We start from the raw sequence: 15,424 nt of genomic DNA on the forward strand, positions 1-15,424 counted from the left end.
ATCCCGTGCTCTCTTTCTGTGCTCACTCTGTTCTCTCCCTTGCCTGGTACTCTCTTCTCCACCTGAGGAACCTGTACCTTATCTTTAATAGCTCTGCTATTTGCTCTTCCAGAAAGAGCCATGGTTTTCTCTTGTTCCCGTCCCTGGGTGACTACTTGTGCATGTGTTCCTAGTCAGTGAGCCTGTCTGTGTGAGGAATCTCCTGAAAGCAGGCTGTCCTGATGCATGACTGTGTCCCCGGCAGTGTCAGCATTAGGCATAGAGCAGACATGTAGGATACCTTGGCTGGTTGAGTGGGGGGAAGAATGAATGAATGGGAAATGAAGCCATCTTTGAGTCATTACTTCTCACCTAGCCCAGAACTGCCTTTTCCTGAGGGGAGCCCAATTTATAGGCAAGGGGGAAGCAGAAGGAAGGGACTTCTGGAAGGGAGAAAGAAAATCAATAAAAATGTAAATCTGGGGGAGAAAAGCATCCCAAGCTGGCTGTAGAGAGAGATAAGACTGGGCCAGCTGAGCCTTGGCTGACAGTGGAGGAGAGATTAGGGGACAACGGGGCTGCGGCAGGGGCAAGGAAAGGCGCTGGGCCTCCCACTCTATATTTCCTGCCCCTCCCCACCCCTACTCCATGTGCTCCTTAGATTCCTTCAGGGATGGGAGAAGGGGAGGAAGTTTACAGATCCTGATCATCAGGTGCTGTTCTGGGAGCAAGCATGGTGTCTTACTGTCTGCAAACTTGTGGGAGACAGGGCAAGGCCCACTTAGCTTCACACTGAGGTGAAGAAACCGAGCGCACAGAGGAATGCAGCCATTGTGCAGGGCCGTGCTGTGAAGAAGGGGCAGCCTCGAGGTCTGCGCACTGCCTCCCTGGCTCTGGCCTTCCCCTCCATGCAGGGTTTCTGATCTGGGATGGCGGACTCTTAGGCAATGTCCCCCCTGCGCTTCAACAAGTCCTCAGTCTCTAAAATTGTTTGCAGTTGTGCACATTCGTGTAGGTGTGGTCTTTTAAATTAAAACTTTAAATGGAGAGTCTATGTCTTTAATCAGATCCCTAATGTGGTTGTCATCCAACCCCCGTTGTCACCCAACTCCTGGGTGATGCCAGTCATGGCTCTTGGCTCCTAGCTCCCGAGGGGCCTCTGTCTGCCCTGCAGCTTCCCAGCATGTGTTACAAGCAACAGGAACTCAGGCAGGGCACCAGGATGTCAGGGCTTGTCACCTTGTCCTTGCCTCTGCTAGACTTCACCACCACTAGCATCTAGCAGGGAGACTTAGTGGCACCTTCTAAACTCCCTGGGACGGGGGAGGAAGACAGCAAGCTCACAGATGGAGATTCTGTAGGCTCTTCCTTGAACAGAGGTCAGAAAATTCTTTTAATCATCCTGAAAAACAATGCATTTTTTTTTTTTAAAAAGAAAACTAACTGCAGCAAGTAATAAAAAATGTTATTTTCTTGGATTATGTGGTGTATTTCTTTTTCTGCTTCTAGGTAAGTGTTCACTTTCTCACCTAACTGTGTACAGGTTGAACATCCTTAATCAGGAAGTTAAAATCTGAAATGTTCCAAAATTTGAAACTTTGTGAGCACCAACACAGTACTATCAGTGGAAAATTCCATATCTGTTCTCATGGGCTTCTGTCAAACACAAGCACACTGAACTGTATGTGTATAAGATGCATATGGAACATAAGGGAACTTTGCATTTTGATTAAGGTCCCACCCCTAAAATATCTCATATATGCACATATTTCAAAATATGAAAAAAAAAATCCTAAACGCCAAAGTGATTTTTAGCATTTTGGATAAAGGGCACTCAACCTGTATACATAATTTTGTAGTCCTTTTCTTAAAGAAGTCTTCCTCAAATTGTATTAGCTTTCCTTCCCACAAGATCTGGACTCAACCTTGGCTCCATTACTTGCTTTCTGTGTGGTCTTAGGCGAGTCACTCATCCTTTCTGAGCTGGTTTCCTCGTCTCTAAAATGTAAAACAATTTGGAAAGGTGAAGACCTAGCCCCATGACCTCCTTCCATTTTTGAAACCATGACTCAAGGAAGTAACCCAGCCAAATGAAAATTAGCCCAGAATATAAAGTGAGGGAAGGATGCAATATACCAGAAATAATGGTGAGCAATGAACCCAGTAAAATTTAAATCTGAATAACTGGAAATAATGTGGTTGTTGCAAACCTCTAATGCAGTTTATAAGAAAGGATTTTTGTAGTAGAAGAGACATTACACAAGAATAAATTGAATAATAAGCCATAACTATAATTCCAAATTATATCTGCAAAACCTGGGCAACAGAAGGAAGGAGAAGGAATATAAACCTACTGAAACCACGTCTTGTTGGAGGCGACTTTGAAATTCTTGGTATTGACAAATACAGGCTCAGATATTTGTTAAACATTTACAGTTAAGCAGTAGAATGCATTAGGAATTAGACCTCTCTGCTCCTTCATCTTTCACACGGGAAAGCCCCAGCACTCTGGCACTGGGAACTTCCCAGAGGCCAAGAGCCATACGTGCCCTCACCCAGAAAGGCTGGGCACAGGGTGCCATCAGCTCTAGCTCAAAGGGTGGTGCCTCCCAAGGCACAGGCTCCAGGGTACAGGCGACGACGGATAGAACTGAGAGTGATTAGGAGACACCCTCCAGGACAGACAAGACTGGGAAGAAAACAAGACAAGGCCTGTCATAGCAGTGGATCAGGCAGCACCCTGGGAACCAGAGGTCATCACTAACTTGAACCTCATGGCATTGCACACTGTCTACACAGGACCTGTGCCAGGGACTTAGGCATTGGAAAAGAGAAGCGGGAACTAGATTCTATTCACAAAGGTCATAGAGTCTTTAGTGGCCCCTTGTCAGGTGTGTGAGATCTTGACAATGCAGAGATAGCAATTATGTTTCGTCTCTGAAGTTGAAAATTGCCCGTGTGTGTGGCTGGGTCTCTTCCACTCTAGGGCCTCTAAGGCAGGTGCTGGGGTTCACCCCCAAACTGTGGCTGCCTGAGCTGGGACTTCCTGAGTTCAAGAGGGAGTCTCCCCTCCCTCCATGGAGTTACTTGGCAAGGCTCTATACCAAGCTTTTACTCCAGGGTTTTGCCAGGCTGGGACGTCCTGATGGGGAACCCAGCTTCCTTTTCCTTGGTGGGGCTCCTCTTAATTTAAAGCCAGATTTGGGCACAGCCTCCAGGGGGCGCCAAAGGGACAGGTCACAGCTGAATGAACCTGCAAGCTGGTGAGTTCACTCCCACCTTGCAGAGGAGCGACCTGAGGCTCAGGGAGGGTGCGCCAGATCGAGGACAGCCTGGTCTGCTTTGGTCCATTTCTCTAACCTAGGGCCCCAGCCAAGAAAACTCGATTTGGGGTCAGCTGGCTGCTGGGGGAGGACTTGGGAAGACCCTCTAGCTTCAGAAGTGGTCAATCAATACAACCTCCTCAAGCCGTTGGTTCTGATGGGAAAATAAAGGCCCAGGGAGAGGGGTGTGCTAAGTCCCTCACAGTTTAGTGGTGGAGCCAGATGCAGAACAGTGTTCCTGACATCAGTCTTGGGCAGGGACCCTGAGCAGCTACCACTGTGCCTGCCACTCTTGGCCAGGGTGAGTACCAGTACAGCTCACACACTGGAATCCGTTGGCTTCTTGTCTTGCCCTGACATTAGCAGTTGTTGCTGTGGGCCAGGGCTGGACGCAGTTGCCTTGGTCTCTTCCTCTTTGTTCTGCTGCCTCAGGACAGTCAGAACCAAGGCGAAGCACACCAGAGAACCAGTTTTGAAGAAGAACTGGAGGCCAACAAACCTGAGGAAGAACAGGGGGCTGTGAAATGAGGACCCCAGATCCAGAGCCTGGAGGTCCTTGAGTTGGCATTGAGCATCAGTAGACACTTGTACAGGAGGACACTTGGAGTTGGGGGTCACTGACCCCTGTGGGGCTGGAAGCTGTGCAGAAGGGTCATGTTCCCCTGCTCTGTCCTTGGCTGTGATAAGGCTCGGGCTTTCTCTAAGTCTCTCTCAGAGACTCAGGGGCCTGACAGGTGCCTTGGGATGACCTCACCCCTACAAGGAACACAGCTTCTATGTTTGCTTAGCTGGCCAAGGCCCTTTGACTTTTTCTTTTCTAGGAAGTGTCCCCCCCTCCAAGCCCATGGAAACTGTGTCCTCAGAGCTGGAAGTGACCTGTTCTCTGCCCCTGGCCTGGCTAACAAGTCTTTCCCACATTCGCCCCTCACCAGCAGCCTCTACACCTTCAAATTCTTTTGAGCTGCCTGGTGTACAGATGCGTAGACTGGGCCTCAGACGGATAGGGCTTTCTCCCAGCCTCTACCGTGTCTTACAGCTGGGATGCTCCCAAATCTCCCCAGGACCTGAAGTCCACTCTGTCATCAGCGAGCTTGCAGACCAGGCCCAGCTGTGTCAGTGGTTAGTTGGGTGACTTTGGGCTCCCTACTTTAGCTTTCCTTTTCCTCATCTGAAAGAGTAGAGCTGTCTAGCTCACAGGACTGGTAAGCTCAGCCCTGGAAATGGCACTTGTTGCCAGGCAGGCACGCTCACCTGCTTCCCCACTGGTGCCCTGCCGGGGTCCTGTGGGTTCCACAGTGCCCTTCCCACAGCCCCTGCCAGGGTCTCACCGGTTTCGGAGCAGGTCAAGGTCATAGTAGTGGCAGACAGCGCGACGCCCACAGCTCAAGGCCCAGTGCACGCAGGTGGTGTCAATGGCGCTGCCGTGGATCACAGGGCTCGGCATCCAGGCTGGGGGAGGTGGTGCTCAGGGGCTAGGGAGGCTGGGAGAACCCCAGCCTCCCTGCAAGTGCTCGAGGGGTCCAGGCTACAGGCCCAGGATCTGGCCTTCAGCTAGCCCCTTACCACGTACCACAGGGAGCCTCCCTCTATCGGGTGGCATGCCTTCTATGTGCCCAGCCACTTCCAAACCCCTGCTGCCCCCATATTTATTAGCCCAAGGTCAGGCCTGTGGCCCCCAGGTCTGGTACACAGTGGGTACCTGGGCCCCCATCACCACCACCTTGGGGCTCAACCAGGCTCTTTACCCAAGACTCTCAGGAGCATGAACTGGATGCCCACGGCCAAAGTCTTGTCTTCTTTCTTCACTCCCCTAAAAGCAGGGAACAGGGACATGAGGACTGAGAGGGCCACGCAGCAGTATGGACTCTCCCCATGCCCTTCTCCCACTGTCCTTGTCCCCTCTCCCAACCTGAGGGTCCAGCCAAGGGGCTCAGGCCCTGTATTCCATCCCTTCTCAACCTGTAGAGCCCACATCCACTGGCCATCACGGTCCTGTACCACTTCCCTATGTTCCCCACCACGGACATCTCCCTTGTTTCCCTGCTCCCTGGTTCCACCAAATCCTCTTCTTCCTCCTACACTTGGCAAGGCTGGAGCAGGGACAGTCAGCTCCTGTTATAGCTTTGCCACTATTGTGACATAGTGGCATGTGCTTAAGGAGCACTTCCTATTGTCTCAGCAGCTCTACACTGTACCTCCCAGGAGGGAGGGAGAACACTCGCCCCATTTCACAGGTAAGCAGACTGATCCTAGACAGGCTCAGTGACTTTCAAGGTCCCGTGGCTCTCAGAGGCAGAGCTGGGACTCATGCTGTCCACAGTCTGTATTCTTAGCTTCCTGTGACATCTGATCCCCTTCTTTCTCTCACATGTCACCCTGTTTCATAGATTCCCATGTCTTCTAATTGTCTCAGGGGCTCCATTCCCTTTTGATTTTCTAGAAAGTAGATGCTGAATGGAATAAGCCTAGCAGATTGGAGTTATCTTGCTTGGAGGTCTTCTTATGTCTCCCTTATCCGAGGGGATCCTGACTTTGGACTTGGACTTGGGCAGCAACTTGTGAGACCCAGCAACACTTTCAGAACAGGGGCTGGGAAGATCTTGTACCAAGAAGTAGCAGCCGCATGGGCTGGGTGCTCAGTAAGCACTTATAGGTGCTGTGGCCTTGAAGGGCGTGGAGGTTGGGCCCACAGGGGTGTCATTTGCTCCCTGGATACACCTCTGTGGCTCAGCCATTGTGGGTAGGGTAGGGAGCTCCCCTCTTCCTTACTGTGTGATGGTCTCACTTGGGGATGACACTGTGTAGCCTCCCCTCCCAAGACGGCAGGGACAGGATCAAGAGCCTGAGCTCTTCCTGGAGCACTTGCTATATGACTGGGGACAGTGCCCGAACTGACTGAGCCTCTGTCTTTTTGTCTTCAAGGTGGGGAAAAGATGGCTCAGAAGGTTTCCAGGGGATGAAGTTAGGGTACGGAAGGCACCTGGCAGGTCATGGGGGGACCAGGGCACTTGTGTGTTCCTTCCTCCAACTCCCCCTTGGACTGTCCTGGCCATGGCTGAGGACCTCTTGGCATGCACCCACCCTGCCCTTGCTGTCACCTTAGGATGAGCATGAAGGCGGGAGTGTGGGTGACACTGGCCAGGGCTGCTCCCAAGCTGACCAGCAGGATGAAGGGCAGCACCAGGTGGCTGCAGGCAGAGTCGCAGGAGCCGGCAGACACAGGGCCTCCCCCAGCTACGCAGCTACAGTTGCTATAGAAAACCTAGGGAGGAGGAGAGAAGGGGAGAAGGGGTTCAGAGCCTCCAAAGAGGCAACTGCTAGGGGCCTGAGCCAGGAAAAGGCTCCCAAGGTGTCCCATGGCCCACTGCCAGCTGAAGTGGAACTGAGTGTGGGTGGCTTGGGCAGGTGCCTGGACACAGGCTGCCCTGCACACTGTGGGCTGAGCCAGGCCTCTAGCCATGGGGGAGAGAGGTACAGTGATAAGGGAGAGGGACCAGAGGAGCACCACCCCCACACGGTACATACTGATGGCAAGGGAATGTCCTCACTGTACTGGATTGTGTCCAGTCTCTGGTGGAAGGGAAAGCCTCCAGCCAAAGACTCTAAGAGGAAGCCCAGTCACCAGCACTCTCAGGCATGTGTCAGGAGCAAAGCCAAGCCAGGAGCCTGGGCTTTACTTCTCTGTCAAAGAGCTTTCTTTTTCTCACCTGTGCATTATAGCCACTGGTGCTGCCAATGGAGGCAAGGATTGGGCTTATCTGCTCGCAGGGCTTTTAGGCATGGTGGAAATGAATCCTGGTGGTCCTGGGTACATGTGCCCTGGCAGTGGCTTGGAGGATGGATTGGGTGGGGAGGCCCACAAAGAACCGCTTGTGAGTTGGGGTGGATGAGTAAAGGGATTTGGATTTGAAGTAATCCAGGTGGTAGATTAAAGGAAGAAAGGGAGAAGAGGGAGAGGGGGAGAGGAGAAGGGAAGGAGAGGAGAGGACAAGTGAAGACAGAGGAAGGAGAGGAGACACTTAAGCTTTGGCAGCTGACACTCTCTTGGTGCCCTGTGGAGCTGCTGTGTGTGTGAACCAGGCAGACACCAATCCACACTGCAGGACAAGTGGCTTTTGGGCCTTGGCTTACTGACTAAGTGACCTGCACATACAGCAGGGGGACAGGCAATAGAAAAATTCCTCAAGGTCAGGGGACTCCTGCTACTGGTCCTGGCTCAAGGGAGAGGCACTGGGATGCCACCAAGGCTGAAGACTTTCCTCTCCGGGTCTTTGGGTCGTTCGCTCACACGCATCTGATCCCCATCATGGCAAGTTCCTCCATAACTGCCTTCAGCCTCTCCAGCTGCCTCTGTGTCTCCTGCAGAGTTCTCCTCCGCCCCAGCCAGAGAGCCTGAGATCCTGCCAGCTACCACATCTGTCCCTCACTCTGTTGCTGAACACAGCTGTGCCAGGTGTGGATCAACCCTTCCTCATGAAAGGGCATTTGTAGGCAGCCCGAGGAGGCACACGTGGCAAGAGACGGTTCTGGGTCCGCCTGAGGGCCCTGGGTGCTGACCCAGTCTCAGCTGCCCCCGATCCAGATAGTGCAGCAAACTGAAGCTTCTGCAGCCCATCCAAAGGGTGGCTGGGCTGGGAACAGAGCCTCAGGGATTTTAGCTTTTAAATTCTGTTTATTTTTGTGCTGCTGGAAATTAGGCCTTACTGCACCAGTGGTGTCAACCACTCCACTCCTGAGCTACATCCTCCACCACTCAGAACCTTGGCTTAGGTCCAGCCCCGGCATAAGACTCTCAGCACTGCTTAGTCCTTTCCTGGGCCTTCACTTTCCATCTGTACAGTGGGGTGAGTAGGAATGACTACTTGAAATCTCCAGGGGCCTCTGCCTGTCGCTGGCCCTGCAGGCCTGTCTCACTCCATGCCTCCAAACATTCTTGCTCTCTCTCTGGAGCTCTGCCCTCTGTCACTGTCTGTCTCACTCTTTCCTTCTGTTGGCAGATGTAGGACATGATTTCCTCAATAAGCTTTCATTGCCAGCCTGGGCTGGGAGAGGGGAGCCCATCTAGCTCCCAGCAGTCTGCAGAGAAGGCGGAAGAGGAGATCACTTGTAGCAAGCCCAGGGTGCTGATGGGAAGAAGTGGTCCCTATGGTCATAGACAAGGATGGAGGGAGGCAGCCCACCCTGAGGGCCCCAGGAGGCTTCAAGGAGGCAGCATTTTTCCAGATCTTTGAAGATGAATGGGTAGATTAGGACCTGGAAATAGTGATTTCTAAGCAGGGGGAACAGCTTGGACAGATACCTGTGCGCATGCGCGCGCACACACGCACGTGTGCACACACACACACGCACATGCACGCACATGCACGCACACGCAAGAGTCAGATAAGGAAGGGCCCTGAACACCAGGGAAAGACTGAGGACTCTATCTGCAGAGCAGCTGGAAGCCATGGCTGGGTTGAGGAGGGGCCTGACAGGATCACGCGTGTGCTCTCACACTTGAGGCTGTAGTGTGGAAGAAGCCGAGCAGAGTGCATGAGAAGAGAGAGCAGGGAGGAGGCTGGTGCAAGCCCAGTCAGTTGACAAACCTTCACTCAGTCCCTCTTCTCTGCCAGGTGCTGGGTGCGGCCTGAGGGGGGAGGGGAGCGGGCTGAGGACCCACGGCAGGGGGCTCAGCGCTTAGGGGCCTCCAGGGAGTGGAGAAACGAGATCAGTGTAATGAGCTGCAGTATGTTCTGCCTGAGCCCTGGGGGCAGAGGTTGCAGCAGAAGCCCGCCTCACCTTGTTCTTATCCTGGTCCGCCTGGACAACCTGGGCTGTGCAGCCAGCGTGGCAGGGTGTGATGTACTCCACACCGGCGCCAGGGTCACAGACGGGATTAAAGCCATCCACGGAGCAGGAGCAGGGTGCCATGCAGCCCGGAAATGGCTCCACTCCGGGCTGGGTGCTGGCGAAAGACAAGGCAGGAGGGTTGGCCTGGCTCTTCTCCCCCAGGCCGGCAGCGGGGCTCGCACCCCAGAGTGTGGGCGGCGCCCAGAATCCTGAACTACTCCTGCGGTCCAGGACGGCTTCACTGCCTGGGCTGCCCTGCCGGTGGGGAAGTGTGAGCAGGGGGCAGGGCCGAGCTCCGGAGGTCCTTCGTGCAGAAGCGGGGAGTCCCGCCACAGGCTGAGTGCCCTGCCAGCCCTGAGCCCTGCACATCTCTGAGCTGCTTCTGCAAACATCACCGGGAGCAGTGGCTCTTGAGTAGGGCATCTAGGGAAATTCCTCCTGGAGCTTAGATGAAGAGGCCTTTCCTTCCAGGAGTTGGGCTACTTCCTCTTCTCAGAAAAGTTTAGACATGTATGGGGGTTCAGCCAGGGGACCTGACCAGATGTGGGATCTCCAGCCTGCTTGTGCCTCTGTGGGCCTCAGTTTTCCTGTCTGTTGGCGAGGCTAGGGTTCCTTTCTCCCTGCTGCTGCAGCTTCACAACCTCTGCCCTACCCACTATCCTGCTCACGGCATTCAGTCCTGCCTCCCTCTGGAGGGACTGCTCTCAAATCCTAGGGTGCCTTGCCTACTTGGCCAGGGCAAGATACGGGTGGATGGAGGCATGAGGTCAGAAAGAGGCTGAGTTGGAGGGGGCAGATCACCCTGGCATCAGGAAGGTGGCCCCTGGGACACAATGATGACTTGGCTTCATGCAAGGGGGAGCACAGCACAGCACACCTGCCAGGAGCAGAGACCCAGAGAGGCTGGCACAGGGTCACGGGGTGCCAGGGCTACATCACGTGGGAGGGGAATAGTAGGGGAACTCAGGCATTCTCCTCTGGTCTTGGGATGTTAGGATGGGCACTTGGCAGAACCATGGGCTGCCTGGGGGGCCTCGAAAGCTGGCATACTCTCAGCTCTGTGCACAGGAGGTTGGCAAGGGCTAGAGAAGCTGGGGGAGGGGAAGCTGCTAAGATGGCCTTAGGAAGCTTGGGGGAGGGACAGGGGCATGTGGCAGAGGTGAGCTCCTCCCTGCTTAGGGCCAGGGTCCCTTCTCCCCCTCTGAGTGGGGACAAAGATCATCAAGATCATCATCAGAACAGTTGTCCCCTCCCCCCACTGGACAATGCTCCTGGTGTGAGGCTTCCATGGGAAGGGGCACAGGCTGGCACTGACTGAGCTATGGAGCCATCAGGAATCTGTACCCGGGAGACCTGCCAGAGGAGAGGCACTTTCTAGAGCCTTCTGCCAGCAGCTGGAAGACCAAGAATATAAGAGCCAATGAGGGCTTTTCCTCATCCCCTCCTCTCTCCTTGACCACATGGAGCTGTGGGGCTTCTGATGGCTGAGGCTCTGCCCTCTGGGTGGTGACCTCACCTCTCTAAGCCTCATGATGCTTCTCTGTAAAATGGGCAGAAGGAGGCTCAAAAAGATGTAAGAGGGAAATGCTGGGCCTGGGGTTGGGCACATAGGAGTCCCTCTGTTCATTGTCTGTGTCACAAATGCAAGGTTTTTCTTGCCCCCCTCCATTGGCCCCTGAAAATTTCTTCGGAGAATTAGGACTTGGAGCTTGATAAATTAATTGCAAAAACGTGGATGAGCACAAAGATGAGCAGCCAAAGTCATGAGAGAAAGGGAGAAGAAGAGATGGGCAGCCTCATTTTTCCTATGTACTTGCAAAATTGTAAAATACCCATTTACTTTTTACTCAAAAGATCACTGAAAGACCTGCATCCTCCTCAGGCTAGGGACTTCCCAAGGCCATAGCTGTAGGTGGCCACGCTGCCTCCCAGTTCCAGAAAAGGAGAGGGGACAAGGGAGGGAGACAAGAGTGGGGAAGGTTATAAGGGGGGCCTTGGCCCTGAGCCAGGCCTGCAGCCATGCAGAAGGAGCCCCAGGTGAGGGGACGCCAAGGAGTAGGTGGAAGAGAGGAGACGGAAATTCAGCCATGTGTTAGGCCAACCTAAGCCTGGGCTCGTTTTCAAGAAAAGCAAGATTACTTTGGGGAAGAGCTGGGATGGAACTTCCAACTTCTCCAAAAGGCTCCTAAGGGGAGAGGGTCTGCTTGTTGCACAAGGGCAGGAAGGAAACATCAAGAACCTTTCTCCAGGAGGGTGTAGGCATGGCATTGCTTTAGGAACAAGGATTGAGAATTCTGGAATGTTTGGGGCACAGAACCGTAGAGCCAAGAATCTCAGACCCTCGGTCTGTGCCAACCTATTCTCTGTGGTCTCCATGAAGGGGCTGCCCAACCCTGGTTCAGCCGCTCTCCCACCCCAGGTCTCCAGGGATGGAGCTTATTTGCTTCTGGACAGGCCTAACTTCTGCCTGGGAACAAAAGCCTCTGACCGGGCTGGGTCCTGTCTGCTGTGACCTGGCTTCTGTCCCACTCAAGCCGGGCACACAGGGCTCAGGGACCTGCAGATTCCACGCACGGGGGGCTTTGTCCTGCCTTGGCCTCCAGCCCTCCACAGGCCTGAGCTCTCCTGGCCTTTAAGTTCCATCTGTGCCCCTTGTAGCTGTACCTGTTGGGTCACTGGAGCCTTCCAGAGAGAGTATCCTTTGCTTGGGAGTGAGCCAGGGGAGGGAGATACCAGGGAGCTGAGAGTGCGGCAGGGGTGCCCCTGAATAGACTTCTGCCCAGGGCCTGCCCACCCTGCCCCCTCCACTCACCCAGGCTGCAGAGTGATGCCTGCGATCTGGTGGGCTGAGCAACCAAGGAAGAAGAGAGGCAGGCTGACTACCAGTGCCAGCAGTGACCCAAGCAGGCAAAGGGTTGCACAGCGCATGGGCCCCAGGTGGAGGCGCTTGACCAGGCTGCTCCCCACCACGATGCCCACGATGGCCGTGGGGATGGTGAGCCCGCCAATGAGCATGTTGGCGAAGGAGGCTGTGACTGAGAACTGGCGCTCCAGGAACTTGGGCAGGAAGGTGGCCATGCCTGCCACCATGGATGACATGCACACCTGAGACAGGACCACCAGCAGGAAGATGGGATGGCGCAGGGTCCGCAGCAGCACCCTGGGGAAGACTGTGGGCAGGTGGAGCAGCAATCAGAGGGAGCCACAGCACCTGAGTCTGCCCACCCTGCCCTGTTCCATTCAGCTGTTCTTTCTACTCCTCCTACCTCATCCTGTTTGATTCTACTGCATCCAGTTCTAACCCACTCCATTTGACTCCTTTCCATTCAATTCTTTCACAGCTTTGAATCAGATTTATTCAAAGTGTTTATTTCTTTCTTAAAATATATTTAGTACAGGGTCTACAGGGTCTCACTACACAGATTGGACTCATAGTGATCCTCCTGTTTTCAGCCTCCCAAGCATTGGGATTAGAGGTACACACCACCATGCTTAGTCTCAATCACTGTCTCAGCATGTCCCGGGGGTGGGGCTGGCTCAGCACACTGGGGATTGAACCCTGGTCCCTGCATCTGCCTAAGCAGGCGCTTTAATCTGCTGAGTTATCTGGCCAGCCTAATGTGTTTATTTCTATTCAGTTCTGCTCACATCCATATGGTTCTGTTTCATACCTCCCTTTTGATTCTATTTCACTCATTCTCATTTAATTCTCCCCATACTAGGTCTTTTCATCATGTCCTGTAGCTTTTTTTTGCCTTACCAGGGATTGAACTTGGGATCTTGCACTTGCCAGGCAGGGACCAGAGGGAATGGACTGAGCTGTCTCTCTGGCCCATGTAGCTCTTTCTCAACCAGACCTGGGACCTCTGTTCTGTGCCCTCAAACCAGCCCTGCATCCCTACCCTGATTTCCCCTTCCTAGTTTTTTTTTCTAGAGTAATGTAGCTAACAGACAACATATTTCATTCATTTAGGTCACCCCACCTATTTTACTTTTCTTTTCTTTTGAAGCAAGGTCTTGTTCTGTATTTCAGCCAGGTCCTTAACTTTGTAGCCAGCAAGGGGGCCGGTGAGATAGCTCAGCAGTCTAAATCACCTGCTTAGGCAAGTTTGGGTGAGTATGCAGGGACTGTGGTTCCATCCCCAGCACACATGCCATACCAGCCCTGCCCCAGGGCTGAGCCAGCCACACACACACACACACACACACACACACACACACACACACACACCCCTCAGGGCCATCCTCCTGCCTCAGTCTCTGAAGTTCTGGGGATTACAGGCATACAGCACCATGCCTGGCACTCTACCTATTTTAATTTTAGAGTGAGGTTTATTAATTAATTAATTAATTTTCTGTGTTAATTGCTGACTTTTTCAAGCCTGGAACATCATAATCACTCAGTAAGTGTTTGTGGAATGAAGGAATGAATGGATGGATATATAGATTAATATATGACCAAATGTCAAAATATCTAGGGCAGAGTCTAAGGGCTCCAGAGAAGGTGTAAGCTGGGCAGACTTGGTGCTGGGAGGCTGTCCAGGGTTGAGGAGAGCTGGGACCCACAGAGTGGGTGCAGTGGAGAGATGCACCTGGGGCAGGGAAGCGCTCTGAACACAAACCTGTTACCCTGAAGGGCGCACAGGGCTGGATGAGTCCCTTCTCTCTGAGTCCCAGTTCCCACATTAGTAGGGACAGCACAGTGGATGTTCAAGGGCATGTTGAACCTTACCCCACTGTCACCAAAGGACAGCCATGCTTCTGCCTACAGTAGGTAAAGCTAAAGTGATGGGCAGCTGTGGGGGAGAGGGCAAAAGCCTTTTTTAGAAGCAGTCAACCATTTGCTAGACTGGGCCGCAGGGAGAGGAAGCCATAAGGGTCCTCTGGGCCAGTGGGCCACACCTCCTGTCTCTGCAGTGGCAGGACCAGGGCCTCTCCCATGGGAGAGGAGTTCTGTCTGTCCTTAGTGCATGTCTGAACCAGCTAATCATCTAGAACCTTGGGCTTAGCCATCCCAGGAGCTGTTTTCTTAGAAGCCAGGAAATAAAGACAAACGGTCTAGGTGGGGCAGGCAGGGGTTGGGGCTGTGGAATTCCCCCTTCTTTGTGTTCCAAGCCTGCCTCCTGTCCCTAATCCCTTGCCACATATGCCATGTATCCAGCCAGAATTTGAAATTGAATAGTGTGGTCCTGGTCCTCACTTCATGTAGCTGCTGCAGTTTCCTGCACCCCTGATTCCTCATATAAACCGGGGGATTTCAATCTAGCTTTGCCCAACTAGTATGGATGCCTTCACTGCAAGTGGGGCCCAGGGAAGGGCAGGGACATGCCAAGTTCATTCAGGGAGGCAAGGGCTCACCCAGGACTCCCGTGGGTTTGCTGACCCTTAGTCCATCCTCCTGGCCCCCTCTTCCCCCTCAACCTTGCCCTCCCTGGCAGCTTGGCTTCACAGGGCTCCTTCCTGCTGCACGAATCACTGCAGTGTACTGTGCAGCCCTCCTCCACTCTCCTTGGCATCCATGGCCTTCTCCAGGACAGATGGAAAATTCCTGGAGGGCAGGGCTATGCAATTTGCTTAGATGGTGTTACCTGAAGGGTAATTCCAGGGCTTGCTTCCAGCTCACAGGCAAGTCTTCCCATAAAACAAGGCTTTCCTCAGCCCTGCATGATGTCTCCCCATCAGGCAAACTAGGGCCTGCTGCAGTCAGCAACTATGTCTTCCTCACAAGTCAGCTCAGAGGCCAGGTTCCTTCCTCCTTAGTTTAGGGCAATGTGAGTCAAGAGCTTCTACCTCTCCCCTGGTTCATAGAGGTCAAAGCCAGGCCTTAGGTTCAGACTGGCCCTTCTGGAGCTCAGAAGAAGCCTAGATGTCCAAGCAGCTACAGGACCTGTGGTCAGCCCTGCCTTGGTCTCCTGAAGGAGCCTATAGAAACTGCAGCTATCGCTGATCTAGAACACCCACTCTAAGATTCAATTTCAGCGACTGATTCCAGCGTCTCTCTAGGCAGGAGCCAAAGCAGTGATTAATAAGCTCTTCCTGGTGCAGTGTGCAGAAGCTTCCAGCCGCTGGGGTGACCTAAGTTCATGAGGCCAACCCCTCCCTCCAGCCATGGCCCCATGGAGTCCAGGCTTTGCTTTGCTGGGGATGCTGGCACATGGGGGACTTTATTACTGATACTGAAGCATTAAGTCTTGAAAACCTCTTCCAGGAATTGGGGCCAATTCTTTCCTGTTGCAAAAGTCCTCAGTGGAAGATAAGCACCATCCTGAGCCAGAGGCAGCTCTGCTTACATC

The 15,424-nt window shown here is 53.4% G+C and overlaps 1 protein-coding gene across 4 annotated transcripts in view; it reads right to left on the bottom strand.

Annotated features, from left to right (window-relative positions):
- Positions 1 to 2,245: 2,245 nt before the first annotated feature.
- Positions 2,246 to 15,424, bottom strand: part of Slco2b1 (solute carrier organic anion transporter family member 2B1) — a 51,790-nt gene continuing 38,611 nt past the window's right edge. For all 4 annotated transcript variants that reach the window (XM_023716663.1, XM_004632584.3, XM_023716665.1 and 1 more), the window contains 6 exons: positions 11,944 to 12,301; positions 9,081 to 9,246; positions 6,401 to 6,564; positions 5,048 to 5,112; positions 4,631 to 4,751; positions 2,246 to 3,801 (listed from right to left, as the gene is read on the bottom strand). In XM_023716663.1, coding sequence (XP_023572431.1) covers positions 3,621 to 3,801; positions 4,631 to 4,751; positions 5,048 to 5,112; positions 6,401 to 6,564; positions 9,081 to 9,246; positions 11,944 to 12,301 — 1,055 coding nt within the window. In that variant the 3' untranslated portion in view covers positions 2,246 to 3,620. The remainder of the gene's footprint in view (positions 3,802 to 4,630; positions 4,752 to 5,047; positions 5,113 to 6,400; positions 6,565 to 9,080; positions 9,247 to 11,943; positions 12,302 to 15,424) is intronic.

Source organism: Octodon degus, unplaced genomic scaffold, assembly GCF_000260255.1.
Source record: "Octodon degus isolate 3935 unplaced genomic scaffold, OctDeg1.0 scaffold00049, whole genome shotgun sequence".
Taxonomy (NCBI): Eukaryota; Metazoa; Chordata; class Mammalia; order Rodentia; family Octodontidae; genus Octodon; species Octodon degus.